Below are 27,699 nucleotides of genomic sequence, written 5' to 3'. Positions count from 1 at the left end.
TATGACTAGCGGTTTGAAGAATGTGTCAATATATTCAGAAATATGTTCTGTAAGTCCACCTATCCCTGAGATGATAGGTCTTCCTGGGGGTCTAGTCATGCTTTGTGGACTTTAGGGAGAACATATATGTAAGCTGCCCTAGGTGTCGGATTGAATAGATATTTAAGTTCTGAATCTGACAGAAGTCCTGGGCTGTGCCAATATCGGAGTGTTCTTTCGATTAATAAAATTGTAGATGGTGTCGGATCATGTGGCATCATTGTATATGACTGTGTGTCAGATAATTGTCTCATAATTTCTTCCAGGTAGAGGCTGTTATCCATAAGGACAATATTTCCTCCCTTATCCGCCTCTCTGATGGTTAGGTGGGAGTATCCCTTAAATTGATCTAGTGCATTTCTTTCACCAGTAGATAAATTATGCTTAAATCTAGATGGTTTCTTTTGAAGTTTATCCTCTAATTTGTATAATTCAGATGTCACTGCTTTGTAAAAGCACTCTACCATGTTACCTGGAGCTAAAATAGGATTGAACGTGGACTTATTTTTGAGACCACTGTTAACTTCTAAGTTGGTAGCAATATTCAGGTCCTCTAGAATGTCATAGATGTTAGTAACTATTTCTAAACTATCATCCAATGACATTAATAGTCTAGTTGTTTCAATATCCTCAATAGTCTGGCCACATTTGGTAGCAGTATATATAGGTACATGACACTCATTAGATTTGCTTGCAAAGAATTTTTTTAATTTCAAACCACGAACAAACTTGAACAAGTCTACATGAATTTGCACAAAGTCTGGTTTGGCCAGTGGACAAAAACTCAACCCCTTTTTCAAAACCTTGATTTCATTTTCATTCAATATTTGTTGAGATAGATTGATTATAGATACATCCTCAGTAGCATTGTCAACATTATTTTCATTATTTTCAACATTGGGTAAGATGGTAGCTGCACTCACTTTTTCTGGTTCTTTGAGACCGATCTGTTACTCTTTTGTCGTCCATGGAGTCTGTGTTTCTTTCCCCCCTTCCTGGTTCTTTTCTTGGTTGGGATCTCTGGTTGAAACCTAGTCTCGTGCCCTTTCTGAACCTTTCTAGCTCCGATAAAAAAGCCGAGGCACTGTTGAGATTGGTGTTTTCTTGAATGGAGGTCAAGGGGGTTATACTCACAGTCTTACTGACTTCACTGGAAAGATCTGAGTCACTAGCAGACTTATGTTCAGATAGTTTCTGGCTGTGAAGATCTTTTACTCCCCCGCTAGGTTTTATGTCGTAGACTCAGTGGTGAATTCCCAACTCGCTGCCATTGCGTGGGGTCAGCTCAGCGCACGGTGGGGGCAGCCCTCTCCGGCGTAGTGCAGTCATCACCAGGAAGATGGAGAAGCAACGTAGCCTCCTTGAAAGAGCGGACCTGGTGAAGTTTGCCCTCCCATTTAAAAATTAATCTAAACTGGTGGCCCCAGGAGTAGGCGATGTCCTTGGAGCGTAGGAACGCTGTGACAGGGCCTGCAAGAGCGGAATTCAATGGGATGTTTAGCCCGCGCCTCCCTTAAGATGCGTTCGTTAAGCTTAAAGTTGTGTACACATGTTAAAATGTTGGGAGGAGGAGCAGTCGATGGTCGTCTGAATCCCACACGATGCATGCGGTCGAGCTTGATCTCATGGTCTGAAGGGGCCCCTAGGATGTGATGGAACAGATCCATGATGACGGTCTCAATGTCCTGATCTTCCGTCCCCTGAGGCACCGCATGAATCCTTATGTTGTTCCGGCGGGAACGATTCTCAAGATCCTCTGCATGGGCTTGGAGATCCAAGTGCTCGTCTCGAAGTCGCAGAACCTCCTGTTGGAGCTGGGAGACCTCCTCGTCTCGGACAGTCGTTTGATTCTCCAGTTCATCGACTCTCTCCCCCACCGAATCAATGTCCCTGCGCATCTCCCGGAACCCCGCGGTCAAGTCCTTCTTCACAGTGTGGAATTCCCTTGTGAGTTCTGTGAAGAGAGACTCCAGGACACCTCGGGTAACCGGCCCCTCTGGGTTTTCCGAGCTCTGGCGCGACATTGTGTCACTCTGGGATGGCAGTGCCACAGCACCCTTGGTCCCGGCCTTGATTAGGAGATCTTTAACGGATCCGTCCTTCCGAGATTTGTTGGTGGCCATCTTGAAGCAGCTGCCTACCTTTGCTGGCAGATACGAAGTGGCAAGGCATCCGAAGAGGGCACGCACCCAAGTAGCCAAGGAGTTTCCCTTCTGAGTAGGCCTCCTACTCGCCGCCAACAGGTGCGCCCCACTGTCTCAGGAACTGGCGACGGGAAGTGTAGGCAGTGATGGTGGGTGTCCGGCTTACCAACTCAGGCGATTTGCACCGCCGCCTCCATGCAGTGCGCCACCGTGCAGTGCGCCGCCTCCAAACCGGCCTCCCACCCGGGCAGTGTGCGGCGAGCCGCTCCTGGCAATGGAGCACAGGGCACCCCCTTGATGAGGGTCAGCAGCCAAGAAGTCAGGTGCAGTAGCGGGACCGGCGCCCCACGGCCCGGATAACCCACAGGTCTGGATTTGATATTAGCAGGCCTCGTGTCGCACTGCGGCGCTGGATGGGAGAGGACACAGCACCCTAGATGCACCCCGTAGCTGTTCGTCACTGCGGAAGGGCTCACCTCAGTAGGTTGGAGCATCGCTTCTCTGGCGGCCTCAGATCCACGCCGCCATCTTGACGCTATAGCTGGGGTTGCGCATTATCTCAACCAGGCACCCTCCGGCAGCGAGACGGTAGATCTTTGCAGCCCCCTGTTGCAGGAGCCAGCGTTCAGGGGGGCCTCTGGCAGGTGTCAGCCCGGAGCTCAGCTGCTCCCGCATTCCTCTCCGCTGGGCTGCGTGGTAGGCCGCGGAACGCACCTGGTCTGACACGGTGCCTATCCCTGGAGCAAGGTGCCGGCACCACAGCGATTCAAGTCATAGGTGCTGCAACAAGTCTGGGACCCAAACAAAGTCCCAAACTGCGGCTAGGAACATGCTAGATGCAGCTATGCAGGCAGGGCCCAGGCCACGGGTCGGAGCGAAGAGCAGACATGTCCTACTCGGTCGCCATCTTGGCCACGCCCCTGATGCTTATATTTTTTATGTCGTATGTTGCCCATTTGTACTGTTCACTCTCTTTTGATGTTTTGCTTTAAGTTGCATCCCTGAGTTGCAAACATTACCACTTTCTTGTGCATAATTCTCTTTAATAATGTTATTTTTGTTTTTATTTAAAGGAAAGGGATAATGTTATAGCCTCACTGTGATATTTAATGTTTTTTTTTAAATATTTAGCATTTTGTTAATGACAAGGCAAAGCACTGAGTACAAAGAAAGGACAACTCGGTTACAATCATACGGTATTTCGATATCGTTACCTCCGAGACACAGCAGGTAATATAATATGCAATGTAATATACACACAATACTTCAAAGGCCTATTTCGAATGGTGTTACGATTTGCCCGGCCATAAAAACCGTCCACTCCCTCCACCCATCTATCTCTTTTCAAAATAGGGATGGATGAAGAAATCATATGCTGTGAGCGTTGTATACAATGAGTTATAATACAGCGTGAGCGTTAATTTAGCCCACTCTAGTTGGGACAATACCCTTCTCCTGTTGTGTGGGGGGGTCATGCTGTTGTGCTGCAAGGAAAGCCTTGAAGGGGCCCCAAATGACCCTAGGCCTGGAGGATGGAGAGATTGTGTCTGCATACTGATCACTCCTCGTAGAGCAGGAAGCTAAGCTTTGGAGCCAACCTTGTTTGGTGGGAGTTCTCCTACCGCCCCAGTGAATCGCTACTTCCCTTTTGGCCAATAACATAGCGATGGCAACAAATCGACTTACTTTAAGAGGAAGCTGGATGACATATCCTAGGAGTGCAATCTCGGGCAAGGGGTTCATCTGCACCTGTATGAACAAACCTGAGTGAGTGAGTGAGTGAGGGGAGACTTATACCGCGCAACTTAGCCCAAGGGCATCAAGGCGCCAAACAGAACAGAAAATCTCAAATCACCAGATCCAAGTCTACGAGACGGCCTCTCGAAAAAAACAGGTTTTCAATTCTTTGGGGAAAAGCACCAAGGAGGGTTGACCTACCAGTTCAGGGGGGAGGGAATTCCAGAGCTTAGGTACCAAGGTTGAAAAAGCTTTACCTCCCCATCTTGCTTTTGCAAATCTAGGGACTAAGAGGAGATTTTTGGAAGATGACCGGAGGGCTCTACTGGGGGAGTAGGAATGTATAGAGGGACCTAATGCCCTCTGATCCAGAGCCATACATAGCCCCGTGGGCAAGGCAAAGAAGCTTAAAAGAGATCCTAGACTGGACGGGCAGCCAATGAAGGTTTTTCCTGGCCAAGGATACTGAGGAAAGCCTAGGGAGATTGAGGACCATCCTGGCCGCGGCGTTCTGCACCATCTGTAGGTGATAAACAAGGCTCTTGTTCATACCCCCATACAGAGCGTTGCAATAATCCAATCTCGAGGAGACGAGAGCCACTGTGGCCTGCTTCCGGGCATCAGGAGAAAGATAAGATGCAATCTTTCTGAGGATCCTAATGATACCACAACAGGTGGACACGGTCCTGCTGACCTGACGCTCAAAGGAAAGAGAGGTACCTATCAGGACCCCCAGGTTCCTAGCAGAGTGGGAGGGGAGGGGACAATCACCAAGGGAGTCCGGCCACCAGTCTTTTGACCAAATGTCTTGACCACCCCCGAAGATCAAGACCTCCGTCTTCTCTCCGTTAAGTTTTAAAAAGTTCTGGATCATCCATTGGGATACTGCCTCCATGCAAGTTCTAAAATTCAGGGCAGAGTCATTCACAGACTGTGTAAGGGAGACCATGATTTGAGTGTCGTCGGCATACCTGTCCATGAATGTCGTGTCAGGGAAGGAGGACTCGTCTGCAGGATCAAGTACGTGGCCCACAGGGAAGAAGTCGCCCATTTGAACTATATTGAATTTTGTGCAAGTCTTTTGCACCAACTTTTCGCCCGTTATGGGCAACCATTTGGCGTTAGGAAGCGGAAGGTATATCATCTGGGTGTTTGTAATACGGCCCAGGCTAGCCCAGGCCCAACTTGTTGCGGAGACTGGTTGAATGTCCTTGGGATCCCGTGGAATACCAAGGGGCAGAACTGCAGCAAGTGTGTCCGGTAGTACAAAGTCCGACTCCGGCCTCAGGAAGGTGATCCTGGCATCCGGTTGATACCACGTCTGTGCAAAGCTGCATTGTACTGCCAAGTAGTACAGTTGTAGATCTGGAACCCTGTATCCTCCTCTACCATATGGGAGTGTCATGACTTGCCATCTCACTCTGGGTGTCTTGTTGCCCTGGACCAGTCTGATTAACTGAGTGCGAAGAGTGTTAAAAAATGTATTGGTAAGTGGTATCGGGATGTTATGAAATAAATACAAGAACTTCGGGAGCACTATCATTTTAATGAGGGCTACTCTCCCTGCCATGGAAAGGGGACGTTTTCGCCAGTGGTCTATTTGCGTCTCAAGTTTGGAGATCGCCATGCCATAGTTGCGGCGGTTAATTTGGTCTGTATCAAGATGAATGTGTACCCCCAGGTATTTTACCGAGTCCGAGCACCATTCCAGCAGAAATTCCAGTTGCTACTGGGTCGTGCTGCTTGTGAGGGGAAAAATTACAGATTTATGCCAATTTATCCCCAGTCCAGAGAAGGTACCAAAGCGGAGAATTTCTCTTATAAGTGGATCTAAGTCGGTCTGAGGGTCACGAACATAAAGGATCGTATCATCCGCATATAGCGAAACCAAGAGTGGGCCCGTACGGAACTGTAAGCCTCTATGTAGTTGTTTCTCTTGGAGGTGTCTGATCAGAGGGTCCATCGCCAAGATAAACAACAAGGGGGATAATGGGCACCCCTGTCTAGTGCCACGGGCGGGGTAAGGGCGCCGACAGAGTGCCATTAAGCCGGAGCCTAGCAGTGGGTTGGCTATATAACAGGGCTGTAGTGTCAATGAAGCCATGTGGCATACCCATTCTTTGCCTTACAGACAGAAAAAAGGACCATTCCAGGGAATCAAAAGCTTTCTCTGTGTCTAACAGTATAGCAGCCGCGGGAATGTCTGGATTGATCCTGTACAGGGTATTAAATAAGGTTCGGAGGTTGAACACCGGGGATCGATGTGGTATATCCCAACTGGGCCGGAGAGACAATGGATTCCATCAGGAGGGAGAGGCGGCATGCTAATGCCTTAGCAAGTATTTTATAATTATAAATTATAATTTTATAATTATAAAATATAATTTAACAGGGATTATAATTTAGCAGGGACAAAGGGCAGTAGGAGCCACACAGCAAGGAGTCTTTCCCGGGTTTGGGGAGCTTCGCGGAGAGTGGGTGGGAGGACCTGTTTCTCCAGCACTTCAGCATACATATCCAGAAGGCGAGGGATCAGCAGATCCCTGTAGGCTTTGTAAAATTCCCCCGTAAACCCATCCAGGCCAGGAGCAGTGGATGAGTTCAGAGAGGTAATGGCTTCATCTATGCTTTTAGTCATTATGGGTATTGCTAGAAAGTCCTGCATGAACTTTTCGAGGTATACCAGTGCCACCTCCGACAGGTAGGCCTCCTGGTCAGTGTGATAATGTCCCAGCTTAATGGAATAAAACGTTTTGAAATAAGAGAGGAATTATTTTTGTATTTTCAAAGGGTCTGTGACATGCTGCCCTGTTAACGATTGTAGTTCTGTTATGTAAGCCTTCGTGTAGGGGTCCTTATCATTTGCGCTAGTATCCTACCAGGATGGTCCCCTTCCCCATTTACCTTTGCCTTGTGGTATTCCCTCATGCATAGGATTTCCCTCTTGGCAGTCTCTCTGTATTCTAGGAGCAGAGCCGCCCTCCTGTCACTGTGATGCTGCCCAGTTGACACCATCTGTGCAGTGTCCAGGGCCCAAAGCTCTCTCTCCACCCGATTAAGAGTGCCGCAAATATCGCGTAGTACTCCGGAGCACTTGTACATGCATGCTCCCCTAATGTAAGCTTTAAACCCCTCCCATAGCATTGCCCTCGTGTCCACCGACACAGTGTTGAGTGTAAAATAATCCTCAATCGCTTCCTGTAGCTCATGTCTGAATACCTCGTCATCTAGGGCTCGGCTGGGGAACCTCCACTGTCTCTCAAAACCCTCGGGACGTGGGACCCTCAGGGACAGCAACACCGGGGAGTGATCAGAATATGTTCTGGGCAATGTTTGTAGCTTATGGAACCAACGGGAAATACCCGGAGAAGCTAACCAATAGTCAAGTCTGGTCCACATGTCATGAAGACTAGTGTAATGGGTGTATGTAGTGTGACCCGGGTCTTGAGCGTGGCCTATGTCTAGGAGAGAGAAGTGTTCACATATGGAGTTTAAAGCTTTCCGCGCCCGAGGCTTGGGGTCAGGAGCCGAGGAAGTACTGTCTGAGGGCAGGTGTAGTGCAATGTTAAAATCGCCTCCCAGCAATAGGGGCACAGGGGCTAGCTGAAGCAATTTGTAGAGTAATGCATAATAAAAATCTGGGGAGTCGTTGTTAGGACCATATATACATACCAGTGCCATCGTTCGGTTCAGCAGAGTGTCCACTACTATTACATATCTGCCTTCATCGTCATATGTTACAGAGTGACACTGAAAGGGAAGCCGCTTATGTATAAGGATGGCCGTACCCCTGGCATAGTTGCTGTAATTCGCAAAAAACCTGTTTGAGCCCCAGGCGGCTGCGAACCGGGCCTGATCGCTGTTAGGAAGGTGTGTCTCCTGAAGGAAGGCCACTTCGACACGGGGTCTAAGTAAATAATGGACAATTTGACGTTTTTTACGAGTATTGTTTAAGCCCCTGGCGTTCCACGTAGCCAGTGTGACACTCGAAGGGCCTGCATTGTGACCTAACTGTGCCATTTTAAGAAGGGAATCCAAGGAGTAAACAGTACCCAAGAGTTGTGCTTGTCCATCGTAGTCGCAAACATATGTAGCATAGCTTCAGTGCAGCGCAATAGGAACAAAATCCCTCCCGCCTCCCCCCACCCAGCCTTCCCATGGATCCTGAAAGGCAATACCAACTCTACCAGAACATTCAATAGAACCAATAACATCCTAAAAATAACGATAATAGAACAAATGTGGTACATTCAATCGTCACCAATACAATCTCTAGGTGTATACCAAAGTTGGGGGGCGATCGCTTTCCAGCGGTCCAGCAACCTTAACAAAATTATAAGCAAAGTAGTAACTCCCAGCCTTCATACTAAAGTATCAAATGAGCGGCATAATAGAAGAAATCAAGTGATCAACAGTCAACCATGCCCATAATTTGTGAATAAATCCACACTGATAGCTGAGCCACTGTGCGGGGGTGAGGCGGTGTCTGTCTTTGCAGGGCGTTTATGATTAAGTTTGTAATTGCTGTACTTCTGTGGGATTATCAAAGATACGGCCACGTCCTTTTAACCCTAAGTTCCTGAGAGCCGCTTTCACTCCAAGATAGTTCCGCCTTGCGTCTTGAACCAGAGCAGTGAAATCCAGGTATAAAGATAGTCTGGAGCCCTGCCAGGCGAGTTCGCCCTTTTCACATGCCAGTCGCAGTGCTGTATCCCTGTCTCTGAAGTTCATTATTCGTGCAATAATAGGCCTGGGCTGGCAGCCCGGGTTGGGGCGGGGGCCCAGTGACCTATGGTCACGTTCCACCACAAAACCCGAAGTGAAGGCCTCTTTCCCAAACAGGTTGGTTAGTATTGTCTGCTACGCGCTTCCAAATCCTCGTTCTTCGTCGCAACCTCCTTTAGGATCCATTCCATGCGGTCTACCCTTTTCACTGATTGCATCATTCCAGCCTCTAGGTCGGACGCGCGGGACTCAACAACATCAAGACGTCGATCGCGCACCTGGATCTTTGCGCCCAAGTCTGCTATATGTTTGTCCAAGGCGTCAAAGCAGACATCTAGCGCATTGAACCCTGCCCTCATTTCCAACAATAATGGGTGCAAATTAGTAGCGTCTTCTGTCGAGGTGGACGGGGGTTGCCCGCCTTCCGCCATTTCGCTAGACTTATCACAGGTAGGCTCCAGGAAGGCGAGCAGGAGGAGGTTAGAGTAGGACCGGAATGAGAAGCCGCCGATCGGGTGCCGCCGGGGGGGCACTCTACAGGACAAGCTGTGTACAGGACCGTCCAGTCGTTGTTTTCAGGCACAAAGGTATCACCACAATGTCCAGCATCTAAATAAGTGGGCCTCTGGCAGAGTATGTTATACATCCCACAGTCCACGCCAGAAAAGGAAGGAGCGCCTGACCAGTGGCAGCGTAGATGGGCTCAGGCGGGGCGCAACGCGGTTAAATATGGGAATGTGTTCAAACGGACCCGTGTAAAAGAAGGCGCCCTTGCTGAGGCTAGTCTATCAGGCCCAGTTTAATGCAGGTCTCAGTGAGTGAGCAGCAGCACCCAGGACAGGCTGCTTAGGGGGTGGGGGCGGCGGTGCCCCACGCACACAGTTCCCGGAGCTCCGATCTGTCTCTGCCCTCGGGAGTGCCGCTGAAATGCCACCAACAGGGCCCAAAACCAGAGCCCAAGGATCTTCAAGGCTGCCTCCACGCAGCACTCAGCACTCGCGGTTCCCGGGGCTTAAGGTGTCCCCCGCGCGGGAGGCCAAACGGACCTCCTGCACCGCAGGACACCTGCTGTGCCGCTAAAGGAGCTCTGTGCGTGCCGCGGCACATGCTGCACCTACCACACCTCCCCCGATGTGGTCCTGGACTGCCGCTTCACTTCTCCGCGGGGTTCGTTCTCCCAGGAATCTGCGCCGCCGCCATTTTGTTCAAGTGCTCCAGCAGGGAGCGAGACGGGCCTCAATCATTTCTCCGCCCTCGGGAACCTTAACATGTCGCTGTTTGCACCTTTGCGGGCTCTGGAGGTTCAACCCGCTTTTACAGCGTTTTCAGCCGTATTTGGAGCTGGGAAGCAGTCGTTCGGGTGCTGCAGCCGGGAGAGCTACATCTCTGTGTGGCCATTCCGATCACAGCATAGCCATGCCCCCCTGTGATATTTAATGTTATCCAGCCTAGTTGTCTCCTAGCTGCTCAGCCAGAGTGACAGATGGTAACGGAATGTTTGTGTGACTGTGATAAATGGAATGCCTGGGTGCCTGTGTGGATGAGTGGTGACTGTTGGAGATGGGCTGAGCAGCTGGGCAGGCTGCTCCTGGTGGGGCTGGTACATGGCTGGTACTTGACCAGAGCTGGCTGGACTAAGGTTGTTTCTACTTGCATATGGAACTAATAAAGAAGACTTGGAAATACTACAAGGCTACCTGTGTTTCTATGTACAGGTTACAACACTGTCCAACACCCATCTTCATCTAAACGTGCTGTGCTCTCCTGCCATACTGCTAACTCCTCAACTGTTGCCTCGCTTTGAATCTCCTTCTCATTGTCTAATGTATCCTCAAACATGGCAGCCTCAGGGACCCACCTGGCAGGATCCGCTACAAACATTCTTTTCATCTTCACTTGAGCTGTCTCCTTGGCTGTCTGGTCTGCAAATGCATTTCCCTTTCCTACATCATCAGTAATTGCTTTATGGGCACTGCACTTGATAATGGCCAATTTCTTAGGGGGCGACAGAGCAGTCAGTACCCTATGTATCAGAGGGCCGTGTTGTATGTGTGTCCCATGCAATGTAAGAAACCCTCCCTCTGCCCAGAGCTACCCAAATTTATGGGCAACCCCGAAGGCATACTGGCTGTCAGTGTAGATATTGACAGCCAGTCCCTTGCTCAACTCACAAGCTCTAATGAGAGCGACTAACTCAGCTGCCTGGGCGGACTGATAAGGAACCCGTGATGTTTCAACTACCATGTGCAGTGTGGTTAGTGCATATGCTGCAGTTGTAGTGCCATCTGGTAATTTGAAACAAGAGCCATCAACATATAGTTCTTCTTGGGGGTTAGATAAGGGAACATAAGTCAAGTCTACTCGTCCCTTCGTCTCCTCCTCTGTCTGAATTAGAAATTAAATGAAAAATGCTTTTGTATAGCGCATGGCTACCCGGAGGCATCCCAGCGCTGCAGAGATTGATGGAAGAGCAGATGGGTTATAGGAATAGCCATGTCTTCAAATGTTTGCGGAATGTTAAGTGGTTGGTTTCCTTACAGATAAAAAGAGGAAGGGAGTTCCAGAGCTTAGAGGTGTTGAAGGAAAGAAGGCGGCCACCTGTCCGGGCCTTCTTAATTCTTGGAACCTCAGCCAGATGGAGCTCATCCGAGCTGAGGCTTCTGGTGGCTTTGTATGGTTTGATCAGGTTTTCGATGATAGGCGGACCCTTGCCCTGAAGGTTTTTAGACAATCATGTATGTCTATTTCCTCACTCTCCGAAGGGAAGGGTAGTAACGTGGCAGGGTTCATTCAGAGTGGCACATCTTTTTATCGTAATATGCAGGACAAACAGAGTTAACTTGAACCTGTCAGACGTGCACTGGTTAAGGTGCTGTGTCTTGGTCTTATTCGAAAGAGTGTCCACAGCATTCGATACCATGACTGTGAGGTCAGGATCAAGTACGAGCCCAGCCGATTGCCTTATAGAGATGGCTACAGCCGCCACTGCTTTTAGGCAGCTTGTGAGGGCTCTGGCGACGGGGTCAAGCAGAGCGGAGAAATAGGCACACAGCTTTTGCTTACCTCCAAAGGCATGTGTTAAGAGGGAAAGCGCACAATCAGCCGACTCGTGTATGTACAACAGAACGGCTTTGCATAATCAGGGGTGCCTTGCACAGGAGCAGAGCAAAGTGCAATTTTTTAATTGCTCAAAAGGCTGCTGACATTCATGCGTCCAAGGCAGGGGCTCATGGGCGTCTTTAGTGGTTAGCGCTAACAAGGGCTTTGTTAGCAATGAATAACCAGGGATCCAATGCTGACAGTAGGAAGTGATGCCAATGAAGGCGCGTACATTCCTTTGAGTTTTAGGGATAGGCATTTTTACAATGGTGCTAATGCGCTCAGGGGTCAATCTTCTACCCTCCTTTGACAGTAGGTGACCTAAATAGGCGACCTCCTGTCGACAATATTGAAATTAACAACCTAACCGCACTGTCTTTGCATCCCTGTTCAGTGTCAGAAGCTATTAGTAGGTCATCCACCAACGGAAGCAATACATTACCTGAGGGAAGCGTGAGGAGTCCAGTTGGGCTTTCAAGGCTCGGCTCTGTATATATACTAGGGCTCTCAGTATAGCCCTGATGAACGCAGCAGAATCTAAAGCTTCTGCCAGCTAGTGTAAAACCGAATAAATAACGGCTATCAGGATGAATTGGAATATTAAAGAACGCATTTTTCAAATCAATGACAGAAAAGAATTGGGCAGAGGAAGAAGGGCAGTAATGTCAGGGACCACTTAGAATTGAGGGTCCACTTTTTTGTTAACTGCGTGCAAATCAATCACAAAATGATAAACATCTGCATTGTTATCGGGTGGTCTGAGGATCTCTTTTTGAGAATAGGAAGAATAGGGCTGTTACACACATTCAATGCTGCCTCCTCAACTACCCCTATTTCGATCAGGTCCTGTATAATGCGTAATAAAGCTCGCTCCCCCGCTTCTGGTATTTTATACAGGGGAATACGGGGCAAAACGGCATTGTTCTTAACCTTGATGGAAACTGGGGACATTTGTAAGAGTCCCACATCCATATCGCCCGTCGCCCACAAAGTGGATGGCACGTCCTTAAACTCAGCAGGAAGGGGAACATCTTTAGACAAACACTGCTTAAAACTCACTACATTTGGTCCCATTGTCATATCGACACTGTCCGGAGAACAAAAAATTGTTTCTTGCAACTTCTTCAACAAATCTAAACCTATTAGATTTTCTCCACAATTGGATGTCAAAAGAAAGGGCGAATCCACAGTAAAGGGGCCACTAGTCAAGGCAAGTGGCTTGGAAATGGGCCTCACAACCGGTACACCTGAAAAGTCTACAGAAACATTAGTTTGGCCAGACAGAGCTGCCCCAGGGACCAGCAAACGAGAAACAGAGCTATTCATTGCACCTGTGTCCACTAAGAATTTCATAACTGAGCCTTGCAAATCTGCTGTGACATAAGGTCCACACTGATATACAAGTATCTGAACTGGACCCTCACCCTGTCCCTGGCTGTCCTAGCTATAGGACATCCCTGTCACCTCCTTCAAATCATAATCATCATGATAATACTGTCTTCCTCGAGGGTCATCAAAATAGTTCTGATCAGAGCGATCCCGTGATTTCCCATCCTCCCGAAACTTGTCCCTATCACTTACTCCGGACCCCGTCCTCGAGAACCCTGTCCTCGAGGGGCCGCGACTTTCTGCAATAACACCAGAAACTCCCTACGCCAGTGCCCCTCCTCTTTGCATGATGTGCACTGATTCAGCCCTTCAGGTGCAGCATTCCTGCCAGTACGGGAAATCTGCCGGGCAGGACCAGCACGACATCCCCTTCCATTTACCCTAGACGCCTGCTGTAACAACACCTTCATTTTTAGCTCCTTATGCTTCTTCTCTACCTTCTCCTTCTCCTCATTTTCCCTGTACTCAAAATTACGGAAGGAGAGGATGTCGTCCAGGTGCTCTTCGAATGCTGCAACCAAGACGCGATCTGTGGGAGCAGGTTCGTAACAAATATATTGACAAGCAATTGAACACCCCCTTCTACTGACAAATCCTGTTCACTGAAATCCCAAAACGCCCCCTCAAACCACGTGAAATAATCAGATACGCTCTCATCTTTTTTCTGTGAACATGCCGCTAACTTGTACCAATCTACCCTTTTCGGAGGAATAAGTGAGTGCATATACATGATAATCCGGCCGGATAAAGCTAGTATCTCGGCCTTTGGCTTCTCTCCAGGCTTCCTTTCCTTATCCCATGCTTTAATCTGATCCCATGTACCATTCAGTTCTACAGCATGATCCTGCTTGTGCACCTGTCTCCAAATATAGACAGGCACCAGTAATCCAAAACACATTTCAATATCAGCAAGTGTCATTACTCTCGACTAAGCCGCTTCAGTCAATTCCATGTAATATGCAGTAGGATTTTTCCTAGGGTCAGGTAACTGGGTTTTGAGGGATAACACCTCACTCCTCTTCCATGGGGTATAGACCCACTGTTCTTGGAAGCGTGCCTCTACCTTTGGTCTAATGACAACATCATGCTGATCTCAAAGCTCTGGCAACTCAGGGTGATAGATGGGGTGGACTTCCCTCATTGGGAACTGGGATACCGTGGTCAGGCTCTTTTCGAACAACCTACCAATGTTGCGACGCTTTCGAAAACGTCCTCATGTGCCATGCCAGCTACATCTCTGATATCATAAATAATCTATGGCGCTATAGCATTGAAGCACTGTTCCCGCAATCCAATCAGTATAGCTGACATATGATTAGGGGCATGCTGCTGCACAAACAGCTCATAATCTCTCATCACACTCCACACATCTTCAGTGCTATAGATGAGATGACAGGCCCACTGCGTAGCCCGATTCGCTACCGCCTTCTTTTCTTCCTCCCCCACATCAGATCGTATTAAAATTCACCCCATCCATTCCCTAGCTGTTGCCCAGCCTCGTCCCCCAGCCCGCTAACATGCGTTACACTACCTAATGCTGCCGGAGAGTGAGGGTGGAGCAATGGAGTAGTAACCGAGTGGGTAGGCACCAATGTCGTCAATGGCTGGGTTGTGTGTGTAAGGGCGGGAGAAAGAGAAGACATGGACACAATAGGCACAGCAGAGACACCAGCAGTTATCACAGGCGCGTAGGGCAAAGCCAGAGATGGAAAGGAGGCACAGTTGTTAGAGCAACTGAATGAATGACAGAAGAAACAGAAACAGCGGGGCAGAAGAGACTGAGACAGCTGGTGGAGACTGTGGCACAACAGGGTATACTCTCTGTGGGGCATATGGAGGCGGGGGCCGGGTGTCTAACAACTCCTCTACTCTTCTTCTAGGGCAACATACGATTTGTCACATTGCAATCGAAACTTTCTATCAGCACACTCTATACCTTTTTCTATTTTCTCTCTATCAGACGCTACTGCTTTCTGTGTCACTGTCTGCATTCTCCCCCTTTGGGCCTCCTTCCATGCCTTCATACGCTTCTTCTTAGCTTCCTTTTGCCATACCTGAAGAGAATCAAACATCAACTGTCTACTCCGTTTTGCAAACAAAGTATCCTGCAGAAAAATTCGATTTTTGTTTATCAAAGGTACCCGTTAGCGGCCACTGCAACTCGGCATTGTCCCTCGTATATTTGTGCCATAATGTAAGAAACATAATAGAGCCAAAACCGTGCTTGACGTACATGTCAAAGTTTGAGGTACTCTCTGGGTGCGCTGGCTACCTTTCCTCCAATCAAGCATCAGTAGAACTACAACGACAACTCACACAAAACAATCAACTAAAACAAGGCATCTTGTGACAAAGCGCACTCACTAACGATGCCAGGTAAATAGTTTCAATTGTCTTACCAAAATTGGTCCACAGACCTCACCAAAACCAGATCAAAAAAATACCATGTTCACAAAGAATTCAAAGAAATTCAAGCGCTTGTCAAAAACAATCCTCAGACCGTACCAAACTCAAACAAACAGTGCCATGGCCCAAAACAAACTCACCTGGTGCACACAACTCAAACAAAGTTATTCTCCACTACCGACTCTTCTGATCAAACAGTCAAATCCAAGGCTTTTACTGTTCAGGACCCCAGCCGGGATGACCACTGAGCGATGCACCACCCAATCAAACAGGCGAGGCAGCTGCGAGTACCAGGCTCTATCGTTTAGTGATTCCTGATCTGCCCATCCAACCCGACGTAGCCACGTTCCCCTCACCACCCGCAGGCGAGGATGGGTCAGCCCAATGCAGTCTCCGTTCGGGCGCCAACTGAAGGAAGTGACCCGATTAAGGCCACCCAGGTCACTCACGACCACCTCTCAGCCTTCCACACAAATGAAGAGTCAGTCAGACAGTAGAGAATACAAACAAAGTTATTTTATTAGTATTCGCTCGAGCGGAGTCCAGTTTGACCAGCCTCCTTAGACAGCTACAGAGAGATTGACCCTTCCCAACTTGACATCAGATATTATACATTTCCAATACCCAACAGGACCCGCCTAGACTGGAAATTTCCAGTTGGAGCAAGTTAACAAAGGAGGCACAGTAAGATGAGCTACCATCCTGAGACAGGAACACCTTATCTTAACTTCAAAGTTACTCAGCCCGTGCCCGTCTCTCTGAACAGTGGGAGTAAGGCTTCATATGAAGAAGGGTATACAAACACAGAACAAGCTATTCATTGGTGCAACAAAGCTGAACCTTGAATTATAAAAGAACAAACGAGGCTGTTTTCTGTTGAAGCAGATGGTGGGAGACAGAAGCTTAATATCATGGCACAAAATGGCGGCGGAGTGCAAAATGGTGCCGCAAATGCTAATTTAACTCGCACAATGCTAGAAGGAGTCAACTAGACATATTTGTCAGTCCAACAAGGTGTTGTGTGCTATCTTGGAATGGTAAATAAAACGGCTCGTACCTTATTCCGTATCTGCATGCATGTGATGATCCCGATTTTGATGTACTGAAATTGTGATGAACAAAGTGAACATTTCTGCACTGAAACGAATATGCTGCACTTGTGAGAACGGTTTTTTCCTGTGCTTGGCTAAATTGGGCCCAAACCAGGCCTAACTTTCATCTTGGGTTTTTATGCAGCCATGATGTGTTCATTCTGACATCGCCCATAACCCAAATGTGCACTTATGCTCTGTATTCACATACTGTTCTTGAAGAACTACCCGAAGAAGCCTATTCCCTACCTTCAAGGCTCTTCCTGCCTGTATCATTGTTTATAAGACCTTTTTTTCCGTAACTGGATGTATACTGTTATCTCCGATGATGTTAGGTTAGAATAGGGCACATTAATATTCATTCAGGGGCCAGTGCTAGAATGGGGGCATTAGGAGACGTATAATCCTGTATTGTGATTGGTCAGTTCATTGCTACATTTGGTCACCCTTTGCAAACCGCAATTTCCATTGACTTATTTTGTAAATTTCCTTATAAAATATTTTGGAGATGAGCCCGTCTGCTGACTACCCAACTTTGGAGACCGAACCCTTGTTGGTTTGTCTCATGCTGTGGATTTAGAATATGTTGCCTTCACTTCATGCCATTTATCTTGCTACATTTGACTAAAACGTTCTGCTAATTTCTTATGTAATCTAATTGACTACTATTTTTGCTGTGCTCTTGAATTATTCTTAATAAATCTTACTAGTTTGAATTTTATTCTTGATTCCAGAGAGTTTTTATGAAATGCAATTTAACTCACTTGTTTTCGGGTGACATCAAGGGGCACATTCCCACATCTAGTCTTGAGGTTTTATACTGTCTCTGATCCAGAGTTGGTGCTTTATCTTAAACAGTCACACAAAGATAGTGTCAGCGCATGCATGGTAACGTATGAATGTGCATATGTCATCACATGCACACATATTGACACATCTGCTTGGAGTGTCATGATGCATTCTTCAGCATACGTGTTTCATGTCATTACACCTTATTATGCTGATGCTGCAAAATATTTCTTTTTGCCGATGCAGCTTATCATTGGCAAAAAGTATTGGCAAAGCCAGTAGTCGAAAAAGTGAGACCTGCTGGGTTTTCCAATGCTTGTTTTGATAGCTCCCTTGAATCATACATTTTCCTGCGAGTGGTAAGCTTCAGATAGTAGCCCACTGTCAAAGGAGCCCAACCTACACCCTATATAGTTTTGGGCAAATCCAACATTCTCACTTCACTCTTTTCTAGGAATATGCCTGGAAAAATGTTGTTGCTAGTCATCTCCAAGTTTTTCTGTACACCCAAAATGATCTGGATATCAGTCAAGAAGGGTTTCACTTGGATTGCAGAATGCTTTTTGTACTTTATTCTCTTCATAATTTAAGCAATAAGATGTATAAGGGTGATGTCGTAGCACTGATACTATTAGATCTATCACCTGCCTTCGACATCATCAATCACTAACCTCGTTATTCTAAGACTCTTCTCTATTTTGCCATTCTAAACTGTCTCTGGTTCTTCATTTTTTTTTTAAAGAAACAAGCATTTGCAATGCAATAGGTCTAGAATTTATCAGAGTTTGAGCTATTGGCATTGTAAATGACAATACCTTTTATTTATGTGTTGTTTTTTAAACGGATAAATAAAATGCATTGTCATTTACAATGCCAATAGCTTAAACTCTTGCAAATGCAAGACCTATTGCATTGAAAATGCGTGCTATTAAATGTTTAAAAGGTATTAGGAGAGAGCGTGTCTAAAGTTCTTTGAGAAAATAGTGCTCTGTGGCAGTAATTAAAGCCTACGGAGCAACAACACACATAACGGGGAGTGTCAAAATGGGAGGTTACGAAATGAGACAAGGTGGTACTAATGAGGGACTTCTAAGCCTTTTGACCAATAAACAGCCACAGTTTACAGTGGACACAAGCCACTGAAAAATGTGGGAGGAGAGTGGGTGGAGCTTCAAGTCCCTAACTCAATACAGCATGCCTCGCAGTGCAGCGCATGTGCTGTCCAGGCTCGACCTAAAAAGCAAGTTGTGCTATCACTGTTTGCTACTTCTACTTGCCTGCTGAATTGGGGTGTCCCACAAGGAACCATTTTATCCCCTTTTTAACCGTTCATGCAACCATTGGTTGAACGTCTTCGATCTCTGAGACAAATATTTTACTTTTGCAGGTGACATGAAGTTAATGCTTAATCTGATACAATCCCATTTTTCCATAATGGGCACCCTATACGTGTCAATTGGCGTCTTCCATCGCCACTTTCCATTGGAGGAAGTTAGTGAACTTTTTAAGAGTTAACCCTGCTAAAACGTAGTTGCTTCTGACTGATTGGCACTGTACAGTTTAGAACAATATAAAATAGTCATTGTTCCTGGGCAGACGCACCTTTTATTCAAAATCTATGTAATTTGGGTATCTTTTAAGAACAAAGCAGCAATAGTCACTGATTATTGGACAAAACAAATGGTAGCATAGCTACACCGGCTTCCTGTCAGGGAGAGGATACTGTTCTTATCCTTGACTATTGTCCATAAGGCAGTCTTTGCCTCCTCCTTCCAGGCATCAAATATGAGCAATTATACCCCACAGAATCGATTTGCCTAATATTCCCGCTTCTCCTAAGGCAAGTTTAGGAGACTAAGCATACTCAATGGCTGCACCTAGGCTTTGGAACTCGGTGCTATTTTCATTATGTCCCCAACCTTCATTGTTAGGAAACAACTGAAAACCTGGCCTTTTCCCAATTGAGGAGAGCTGAGCTCTGCTTAGCTATTTGCTTTGGCACCCAGATAAATAGTCCAGAACATACCATAACAATGTCTTTACTCTCATTCCTGATCCACTCTTCAATCCAGACAGATCCATACCTTTGGAGGGCCTGCGCATGCTACTTGCAGTCAGTTGTTAAGGAAGTACTCTGGTGGTTGAGGCAGTGATGCATGTGAGGAATGCACATAGCTATTGACCATACTACTTGTAGCTGGCATCATTCACTAGGGGCTAGTGTTCCTTCTCACATGTCATGATTAAATCTGACAGTTAATTTGTTTAAACAGCAGCTGAATACATTATTCTTTATTAATTGAATTTCAGGAAAAAATGGTCAATCTGTACAGCACTCCAGAGTTTTTTACAAACATGGAACCAATTCCTGGTGCTATCGAAGCTGTGAAGGAGATGTCCAACATGGAGAAGTAAGGGACTATCAGAAATGTATACTTTTTTGCTTTACCTTTATTATGTGCTGCTTATTAATAAAGTATTATTTAGAGCAATTTATCAAAATAAAAGTATTCATTATGAGCCTTTCAAGTGATATACACATGTTATCGTGGTGGTTACAGTTATTGATTTAAAAAAAAAAAACTATGAAATGTAAGTATTCTACAGTACTAGTAAAGTGAATGCCCATTTCAGAAGGAGAAGGTGGTAAGGAGCAATTGGAGGGTATATGGGTTGTAGAAAAAGCCAATATTTAGGTAATGAGAGACGGAAAGACCTGGCCTGGCTTATGAGCATTAAGGATAAAAAAATGGCGTCATGGGTACCACAAGGTTGAAGAAGGCAGCTGGAAGCAGGTCAGATTCGGTATGGAAGAGATAGAAGTAAGGGAACACAACTAAGATAATCGTCTGCTTCCTACAATGTACCCTGGTAGTGAAGGCTGGAAACAGCGGCATAGCAAAACTTTGTACTCCACCTTTTCCTTATTGCATGTCATCTGGAGTACTGTGTCCTGGTCTGTGTAATTTAAAAATCTGTCATTTTTTCAAGCGAGCTCATTCTAAATAAATCCATAAAGCGGGAAAATAACACCCCTTAAGGTTTCAAGGCCCCTGGGGGCCTGCGGGGAGATTAAGTGAACTACTGGCAGAGTGGCTGGCTTCGGAGCACGGAGCCTAGGGCTGACTTGCTCCGGAGCCATCCACTCTGGCCGCTGCGTCACACCTCTCCCATTCTTCGATTCTAATGTTTACGATTTGACAAAACAGCTATGAAACAGTTGAGTCAAGCCACAACAAGAGAGCCCGCGTAACTTCATCGCTGTCAGTACAGGGGGCAGCTGTTCCGCTCCGACTGCAGTAATCCTGGGAGCATGGTGGGCCAGTGCCATGATTGGTCAACCAGTACAGCTCGTCAGCCCTTCGCCTCCCGACCTCTCTTCCCTCCATCATCTAGGGAGGGACAGAAAGCTTCTCTACCACAAATAGTGCAAAGGCTTTTACATTAATCCGGCCCTGTCTGAGGGTTGCCTACCATCTTACAGGCGTCTCGCAAAGAGGGTGGAGGAGACACCTCATTCAATGGCATGCTTCATCATTGGTGCCTCCTCCCATCATGGTAGGTGAGTACTGTGGTGATGGGTGGGCGCTAGGCCCGCATGCTACATAAATGATGGACGCAGACACAGTTTAGGTGGTTACTTAACTGGCCCTGAGCACATGCGCTCAGCCCTTTTTATTAAGCAGGGTCATCTGACTGATGACGCCTGTGGTGGGTGGGTGTTCAGTGTGTGACAAGCATGCTGAACACTAGAACGTATCTCTGCGATACTACAAGTACCACACTGATGGGCTCGATCAGCACGAATTTGGGAGCTCGAGATAAATTATCTTTTCTGCATTTCCAGTTAAAAATAAAGCTAAACACTAGATAATTGTTTATTTCATGGGTATCAACGAAATTGGTAAAATATATAAAGCTGGATATATCTTGAAACTTAATGGTTTCTTCATCTAAAAATGATCGACATGTTTCAGCCATACTAGATGAAATAAACCTAAATCTAGGGTAAGCATGCCCTAGGCAGAAACAAATTGATGGATGAGCCATTGCTCTTTTTTTGGTTGGGATGGTTTATATTGGAAGTATGTGCAGGGACTTAATAAACAAAATCTCTCATTCTCTCCGGGTGTGAAAGACAGACACAGAAAAGTTGCCTAGCCCAGTCCGTGGGCACCATCACCAGGAAACTCAAAGTTCCTGAGCACCTCAAACCGCGTATATGGAGTGGACCAATCGCCCGTGTTTAACAGAATATAAAATGCTGTCACCAGCTCCAGCCAGCACAATCTGTGCTTCTGAACTCAGTGCTGATCACCTCTTTCACTCTGCTCACCCTTTTTATGCAGTTATCATGGGTTATTCGGTAACCCCTCAAAGCCATTTGAGTTCCATGGATCCTCGGGTCGGGACTGTTACGAGTTTCTTATGGCAGCCCCCAGGCTACACTCCTCTGTAGCAGCCCCTCAAGGATGCGGGGGGCTCTTCAGCACGCCATATCCATTGCGCTGGTATCGTCACCTGCGCCTTTTAGGATCTACGATGGATGACGGTGCCTCTGAATGATTTTGTTATGGATATTTAAATGTAGGACCAGAGCCAATAGGTCATCTGCCCAACTTAGGTAGCATCAAACCACAACCACTGCTACTTGTTTAATATTATAGGGAGAGTACTTGCACTTCTCAACAGAGATACAATAATTATGATGTGAGAGCACCGGCACTTTTGAGTAACAAAAAGGCACTGCAGGATAGTGAGTACCTGCACTTCTATATTTCTATTTCAGGTACTGGTTGAGGTTGAGGAACAAATCGTGTGGGTGATATAGACAGTACATTTCCTGACTGCACACCATCAGGATTGAAGAGATGAGCGTATAAAGAGAATGTGGTCAAGTGAGCCCTCTCTTTTTTTTGTCTTGATTTTTACCCCAGAGTTTACTTGATCCAGTTATACCAGCTCTTGGTAATATGTCCGGGCTCCAGAGCTTTCAGTTAAGGGATTGCGTCATTAATGTGAATTTGAAGCATTTATGTCCTCTAGACTATTTTTTCAGACCAAGTTTTGTGTAAAGCTGCTAATCAACGACACTTCAATTTGAACAGGCTTTAAAATTGTAAATGCCGAGGAGCATGTTTTCAAAAAGGTGTAGAATAGCAAATCTTTTGGCTGGAGTGTGGACTATGGCACGAGAAATGCTGGTGAGACATTTGCTCAGATCGGACAGTTAATGTATGTATACAAGTGGTAAATTTTGTATAGATTGTAATTCTCTCATGGTATGAATGTTATGTTATGTTATGTTATGTTATAGTACGCTTATATAGCGCATGGCTACCCCAACAACGAGGCTTCCCAGCGCTTGCAGACAAGCCCAATTACACAACAACCGGAGTGATGCGGCAGAGGATCTGCTCACTAAGGAACCCTAAATGGAGGAAAACAGCCAGGTTTTAACGTGTTTTCGAAAGTGTAGGTGGTTGGTAATGGAACGCACACCTAAAGGGATAGAGTTCCAGAGTTATGGGGCCAGGTACTTAAATGATCGGCCTCCAGCTCTGCACCTCCGGATCTTAATGGTACAGGCAAGAGAAAGGTCCGCGGAGCGGAGAGCACGCGACGGGACATAAAAGGAACAGATTCCTTGCAAGGTTTGGGGGCCTAGACAATGCAGCATTCTATGGAGAACACACAAGGTTTTAAATTGAATGCGCTGTTTAACGGGCAACCAATGGAGCCTACGTAGAACCTGAGAGGTGTGGCAGCGTTTCGGCAGACCGAACAGAGTACGAGCTGCAGCGTTCTGAGCTCTTTGTAGTCTATTAACGACTGTCAAGTTGGACCCAAGCATAAGAACATTACAGTAGTCTAGATGGGATAAGACCATAGCTTGGACAATTGTCTGTCGGATGGAAGGTTAGAAAAAGCCAAGAATAGGTTTTAAAGAGCGTAGGCGACCACAACAAGTACCAGCTACTCTTTTCGCATGAGAGTCCAGGGTGAGTGCGTCGTCTAAAATCACACCCAAATTTTTAACTTCCCTCTTGGGTGTAGGAGGGGAGCCCAATGTAGGGGGCCACCACCGCTCATCCCACTTCTGAGTATCAGTGCAAATAAGAAGGACTTCAGTTTTAGATGAATTCAACTGAAGACAGTTCTCTGTTAGCCAGCTGGAAATGGCCAAAATGTCCTCTTGAAATTTGGCTTGGTCTCCCACGGTGTCATTGGAAAAGGTGAAAATTAATTGCGTATCATCCGCATAGGAAATTAATTTGATGTTTCGTTCCCTGGCCAATATGGCCAAGGGGCGGACATACACGTTAAACAACGTGGGGCTAAGGGCAGAGCCCTGTGGGACACCGCAGCCTAATGGGAAACTGCTGGATGAGTACGGGGGAGCATGGACCTGGAAGGAACGGTCAGATAGAAATGACGCGAACCAATCCAGGGCTCCATCTCCGACACCTATCTCCCACAGTCTTCTTAACAGGATCCAATGGGAGACCGTGTCGAACGCCGCACTCAAGTCCAGCAGCACCACAGCTGAGGTGCTACCCATATCCTGTGCTACCCTTAGATGCTCCGTAACGGCCAATAAGGCCAACTCCGTGCTATGTTTGGCACGGAATCCATTCTGAGACTCCTCCAAGATCCCATTAGTCTCCAAAAAACCTGTCAGGATGGAATTTACATGTGCCTCCGCCACTTTAGCCAAGTACGGAAGCAGGGAGATAGGTCGGAAACTTTCTGGCTTGGAAGAGTCCAGGGTGTTTTTTTTTAACAAGGGGACCACCTTGGCATGTTTCCAAGATTTCGGGATAGTAGCTGACTGCAGAGACTTATTAATTAGTTCCCGCCCTTCCATCATGATGGAATCCTGAAACAGTCTAAACATCTCTGGTTTGACAGGATCTTCCGGGGACCCAGACTTGATTCTTAAAGTCAAGAGTTCCATATCTGTCTGAGAGATGAGTGGAAGAGTTAAGAGGGAATAGGGAAGATCCGGTGGGTCTGTGACAGATCTATAAGTCATAGAGGAGCCACCAGAATTAAATGTGTTATAAATCCCTTGAACTTTGTTGATGAAGAAGCGAGCCAGCTCTTCGCATTGCAAGTCAGACACTATGATGTTATTAATCCCCACAGGTGATTTAGTCAGCTCCTTCTGGAAGAGGTGTGGCGCCGCGGCCAGAGCGACTGACACTGGAATCTGGGGACCACGGTTCGATCCCCGGCTCCGGCGGCAGGTTAGCCCAGCACCATGTGACTCTGGGCAATAGCTCGCTTAATCTTCCCGACGGCCCCCAGCGCCTAGAGACCCTTATGGGTGATTGTGCGCTTTACAAATGTGGACTTTTGACTTTACTTCACTAGCGCGAAGATAGTTTTAGCGCGATTAGTGCTGGCATTGATCAAATCAGTGTAATAACTAGCCTTGGTCTTTTTTATAAGCCTATGGTAGGCTTTGGTGGCGATTCTAAAGTTGGTTTTGGCTACAGAATCATACGATCGCCTCCAGATACGCTCAAGTACCTTACACTGCTTTTTTTTTAATTGTGAGCGCCTCACAGTACCATGGGTGGGACTGTTTGCGTTTGGGTCTTGACATTTTCCTAGGTATAAAATGATCTAGGGACTCGTTGATCCACTCTCTATAGACTAGATCCGCCTCCTCCAGGTTGTCCGGCCAATCTGGCCGGGAGTTAATTAGTCTGGCCTCAAACAGGGCCCCATCAAGTTTTTGCCATGGGCGTCTCCAGAAGGGAGGCGGAAGCTTTTCCCCCAAAGCTAGCTGGGATCTTAATAGAAATCTGCACCAAGAAGTGATCCGTCCAGCTAAGAGGACTGGGGGTGGAGACTGTAATTCCCTGGATGTTTGAAAACACCGGGTCCAATAGGTGGCCTGCCGAATGGGAAGGCCCTTCAACCAGCTGACATAGTTGGCAGGCTTCCAGATCCCCTAGAAACTTAAGTATAGCCGGGGAGTCACAGGACTCCAAAAGGAGTCAGTTGCCACTTATAAAACCATGATTTCTGAGGCAAAGAAAAAATACTATTGCGATAGGATAGAATCAGCTAAAAATTCTAACAAAACCCTTTATGAGACAACTAAACAATTAGCTGGTCTGTCCGTTGATCTTGCCCCTCCTCCCTCCCAGATGCTCTGTGACGCACTGTCCAACTTTTTCTTTAGCAAAGTTAACGACATCTACAGGGTTTTTTCCAACATTTCCCCCACCCCCCCGGCAACAACTACCTTCCACCAGAGTCATACTTTCTCCCAGTTTCTCGAGGTTACCTGTTTACAGGTACAGAACACAGTTTCATCTATTAAATCAGGATCAGCTCTAGACCCTTGTCCCCTGAAGGTGCTACGACCAATTATGGAAACAGTCATCCCTGCAATAACTGAAATCTGTAACTCCATGTTCCGTTCCGGCATCTTCCCAGAGATACTGAAAAAGACCTTAATAAAACCTCTTCTTAAGAAGCCCACCCTCGATAAGGACGAGCTGAAAAACTACCGTCCTATCGCTAGTCTCCCAATGATGGCCAAAATAGCTGAGAAAATAATGAACCTCCAACTTTCTTCCTTTATCGAGGAACATAAACTCCTGGACGAATCCCAGTTCGGGTTCCGCCAATTCCACGGCACGGAGACCGCTCTGATCAAAGCGGCGGATGATATAAGAACCATTCGGGATGCCGGAGGTACAGCTGTCCTCATTTTATTGGACCTATCGGCTGCCTTTGACACGGTCGACCATACCACCTTGGTCGACCGTGTCGAGAGCATTGGGATCCAAGGCAAGGCTAGGAGTCTCCTTGCCTCCTTCCTGGCAAATAGATCCCAGGTCGTCACCATCGGACCTTTTGAATCCTCCCCCTTGTCTCTGCCATGTGGAGTTCCCCAAGGCTCATCCCTTAGTCCGACACTCTTTAACATTTATGTGTCGGACCTTGCCAAAATCATCAGGGCACATGGGATGAGCCTGACCTCCTATGCAGATGACACTCAATTGGTCCTCGCAGTCAAGAACGACGGCCTCAAAATAGCGAACGCCTTTAACCAAGGTATGTTGGCTATCGGAAGTTGGATGGCTCAAAACTGCCTGAAATTGAACTCTGATAAGTCAGAGGTGGTAATTTTTGGCAACCTTTCCCCGCAATGGTCCCCCCTTTGGTGGCCATCATCTATGGGCCAACCCCCGGACCCAGCAAAAAAAGTGAGGAATTTAGGAGTCCTTTTCGACGACCAGCTAAATTTTATGCCACACGCCAACCAAATTTCTTCCTCAGCCTTCCACAAACTGCGGCTTATAAAAAAAATCCTGCCTTTCCTGCCGGAAAGTGCCGGCAAAACACTGGTTAGTTCCCTTGTATTGTCGACCCTAGATTACTGCAATGCTCTGTTTCTAGGTGCCCAGGAGAGAGTGCTTTGGAAAATGCAGGCCATTCAGAATTCTGCTGCCAGGCTTCTAGGGCGCATCCCCAAACATCACTCGGCCGCATCCACTATAAGACAGCTGCACTGGCTGCCAGTAAGAAGGAGAGTCATGTTTAAGTCCCTCTGCCTGGTTTACAAGGCTTTGAACAACGTGGGACCGGCGTTCTTTGTCCAAAACCTTATTCCTTACCGTCCCTCAAGAATGCTACGTTCATCTTCCCAGCATGACTTAGTGGTACCCCGAACCAAACTCGTTTCTTGGGGGGACAGAAGATTCATGGTAGCTGCACCCAAATTGTGGAATACTTTACCAGAGTCGATCAGAACTAGCCCCTCCCTCTGGATCTTCCGCAAGCAATTAAAAACATGGCTCTTCAACCAATGATCTCCTGTCTGATGAGGCTCAACACATTGCAGTAACTCTAGCGCCGAGATGCCCAAGGGCCTTCGTTCGCGCTCTATAAATGTTTTTATAAATAAATAAATAAATAAATAAATGGAGGTTGAGATCCCCCAGTACACTAAAGTTAGCTGACTGCAAAATAAGTGCAGAGACATTTAAAACCAATGACTCCTGGAAAGCACTCGCTGGCCCAGGAGGGCTGTAAATCAACAGCCCAGTAAGGGTGAAGGTGTCTGAGACCTTTAACTTAAAGAGAGCGCTTTCACAGTTGGCTATATTTGCAGGGGAAAGAGTGCAGGAATAGATGGGTTTAAAAATCACCGCCAGTCCCCCTCCCCTTGCCTTAGATCTATTCTGAGTTTGAATAAGATAGTCAGGGGGAAGGGCTAAAGCCGAGATAGCCAGTGAGTCATTAGTTAGCCACGT

The 27,699-nt window shown here is 46.9% G+C and overlaps 1 protein-coding gene across 4 annotated transcripts in view; it reads left to right on the top strand.

Annotated features, from left to right (window-relative positions):
- NT5C (5', 3'-nucleotidase, cytosolic) overlaps nucleotides 1–27,699 on the top strand; it is a 531,233-nt gene that overhangs the window by 111,052 nt on the left and 392,482 nt on the right. For all 4 annotated transcript variants that reach the window (XM_078654501.1, XM_078654499.1, XM_078654500.1 and 1 more), the window contains one exon: nucleotides 19,730–19,830. In XM_078654501.1, coding sequence (XP_078510627.1) covers nucleotides 19,730–19,830 — 101 coding nt within the window. The remainder of the gene's footprint in view (nucleotides 1–19,729; nucleotides 19,831–27,699) is intronic.

Source organism: Lissotriton helveticus, chromosome 7 (genome assembly GCF_964261635.1).
Source record: "Lissotriton helveticus chromosome 7, aLisHel1.1, whole genome shotgun sequence".
NCBI lineage: Eukaryota > Metazoa > Chordata > Amphibia > Caudata > Salamandridae > Lissotriton > Lissotriton helveticus.
Note: the sequence above shows the minus strand (reverse complement) of the source record. Positions and strands in the feature narration are given on the sequence as shown.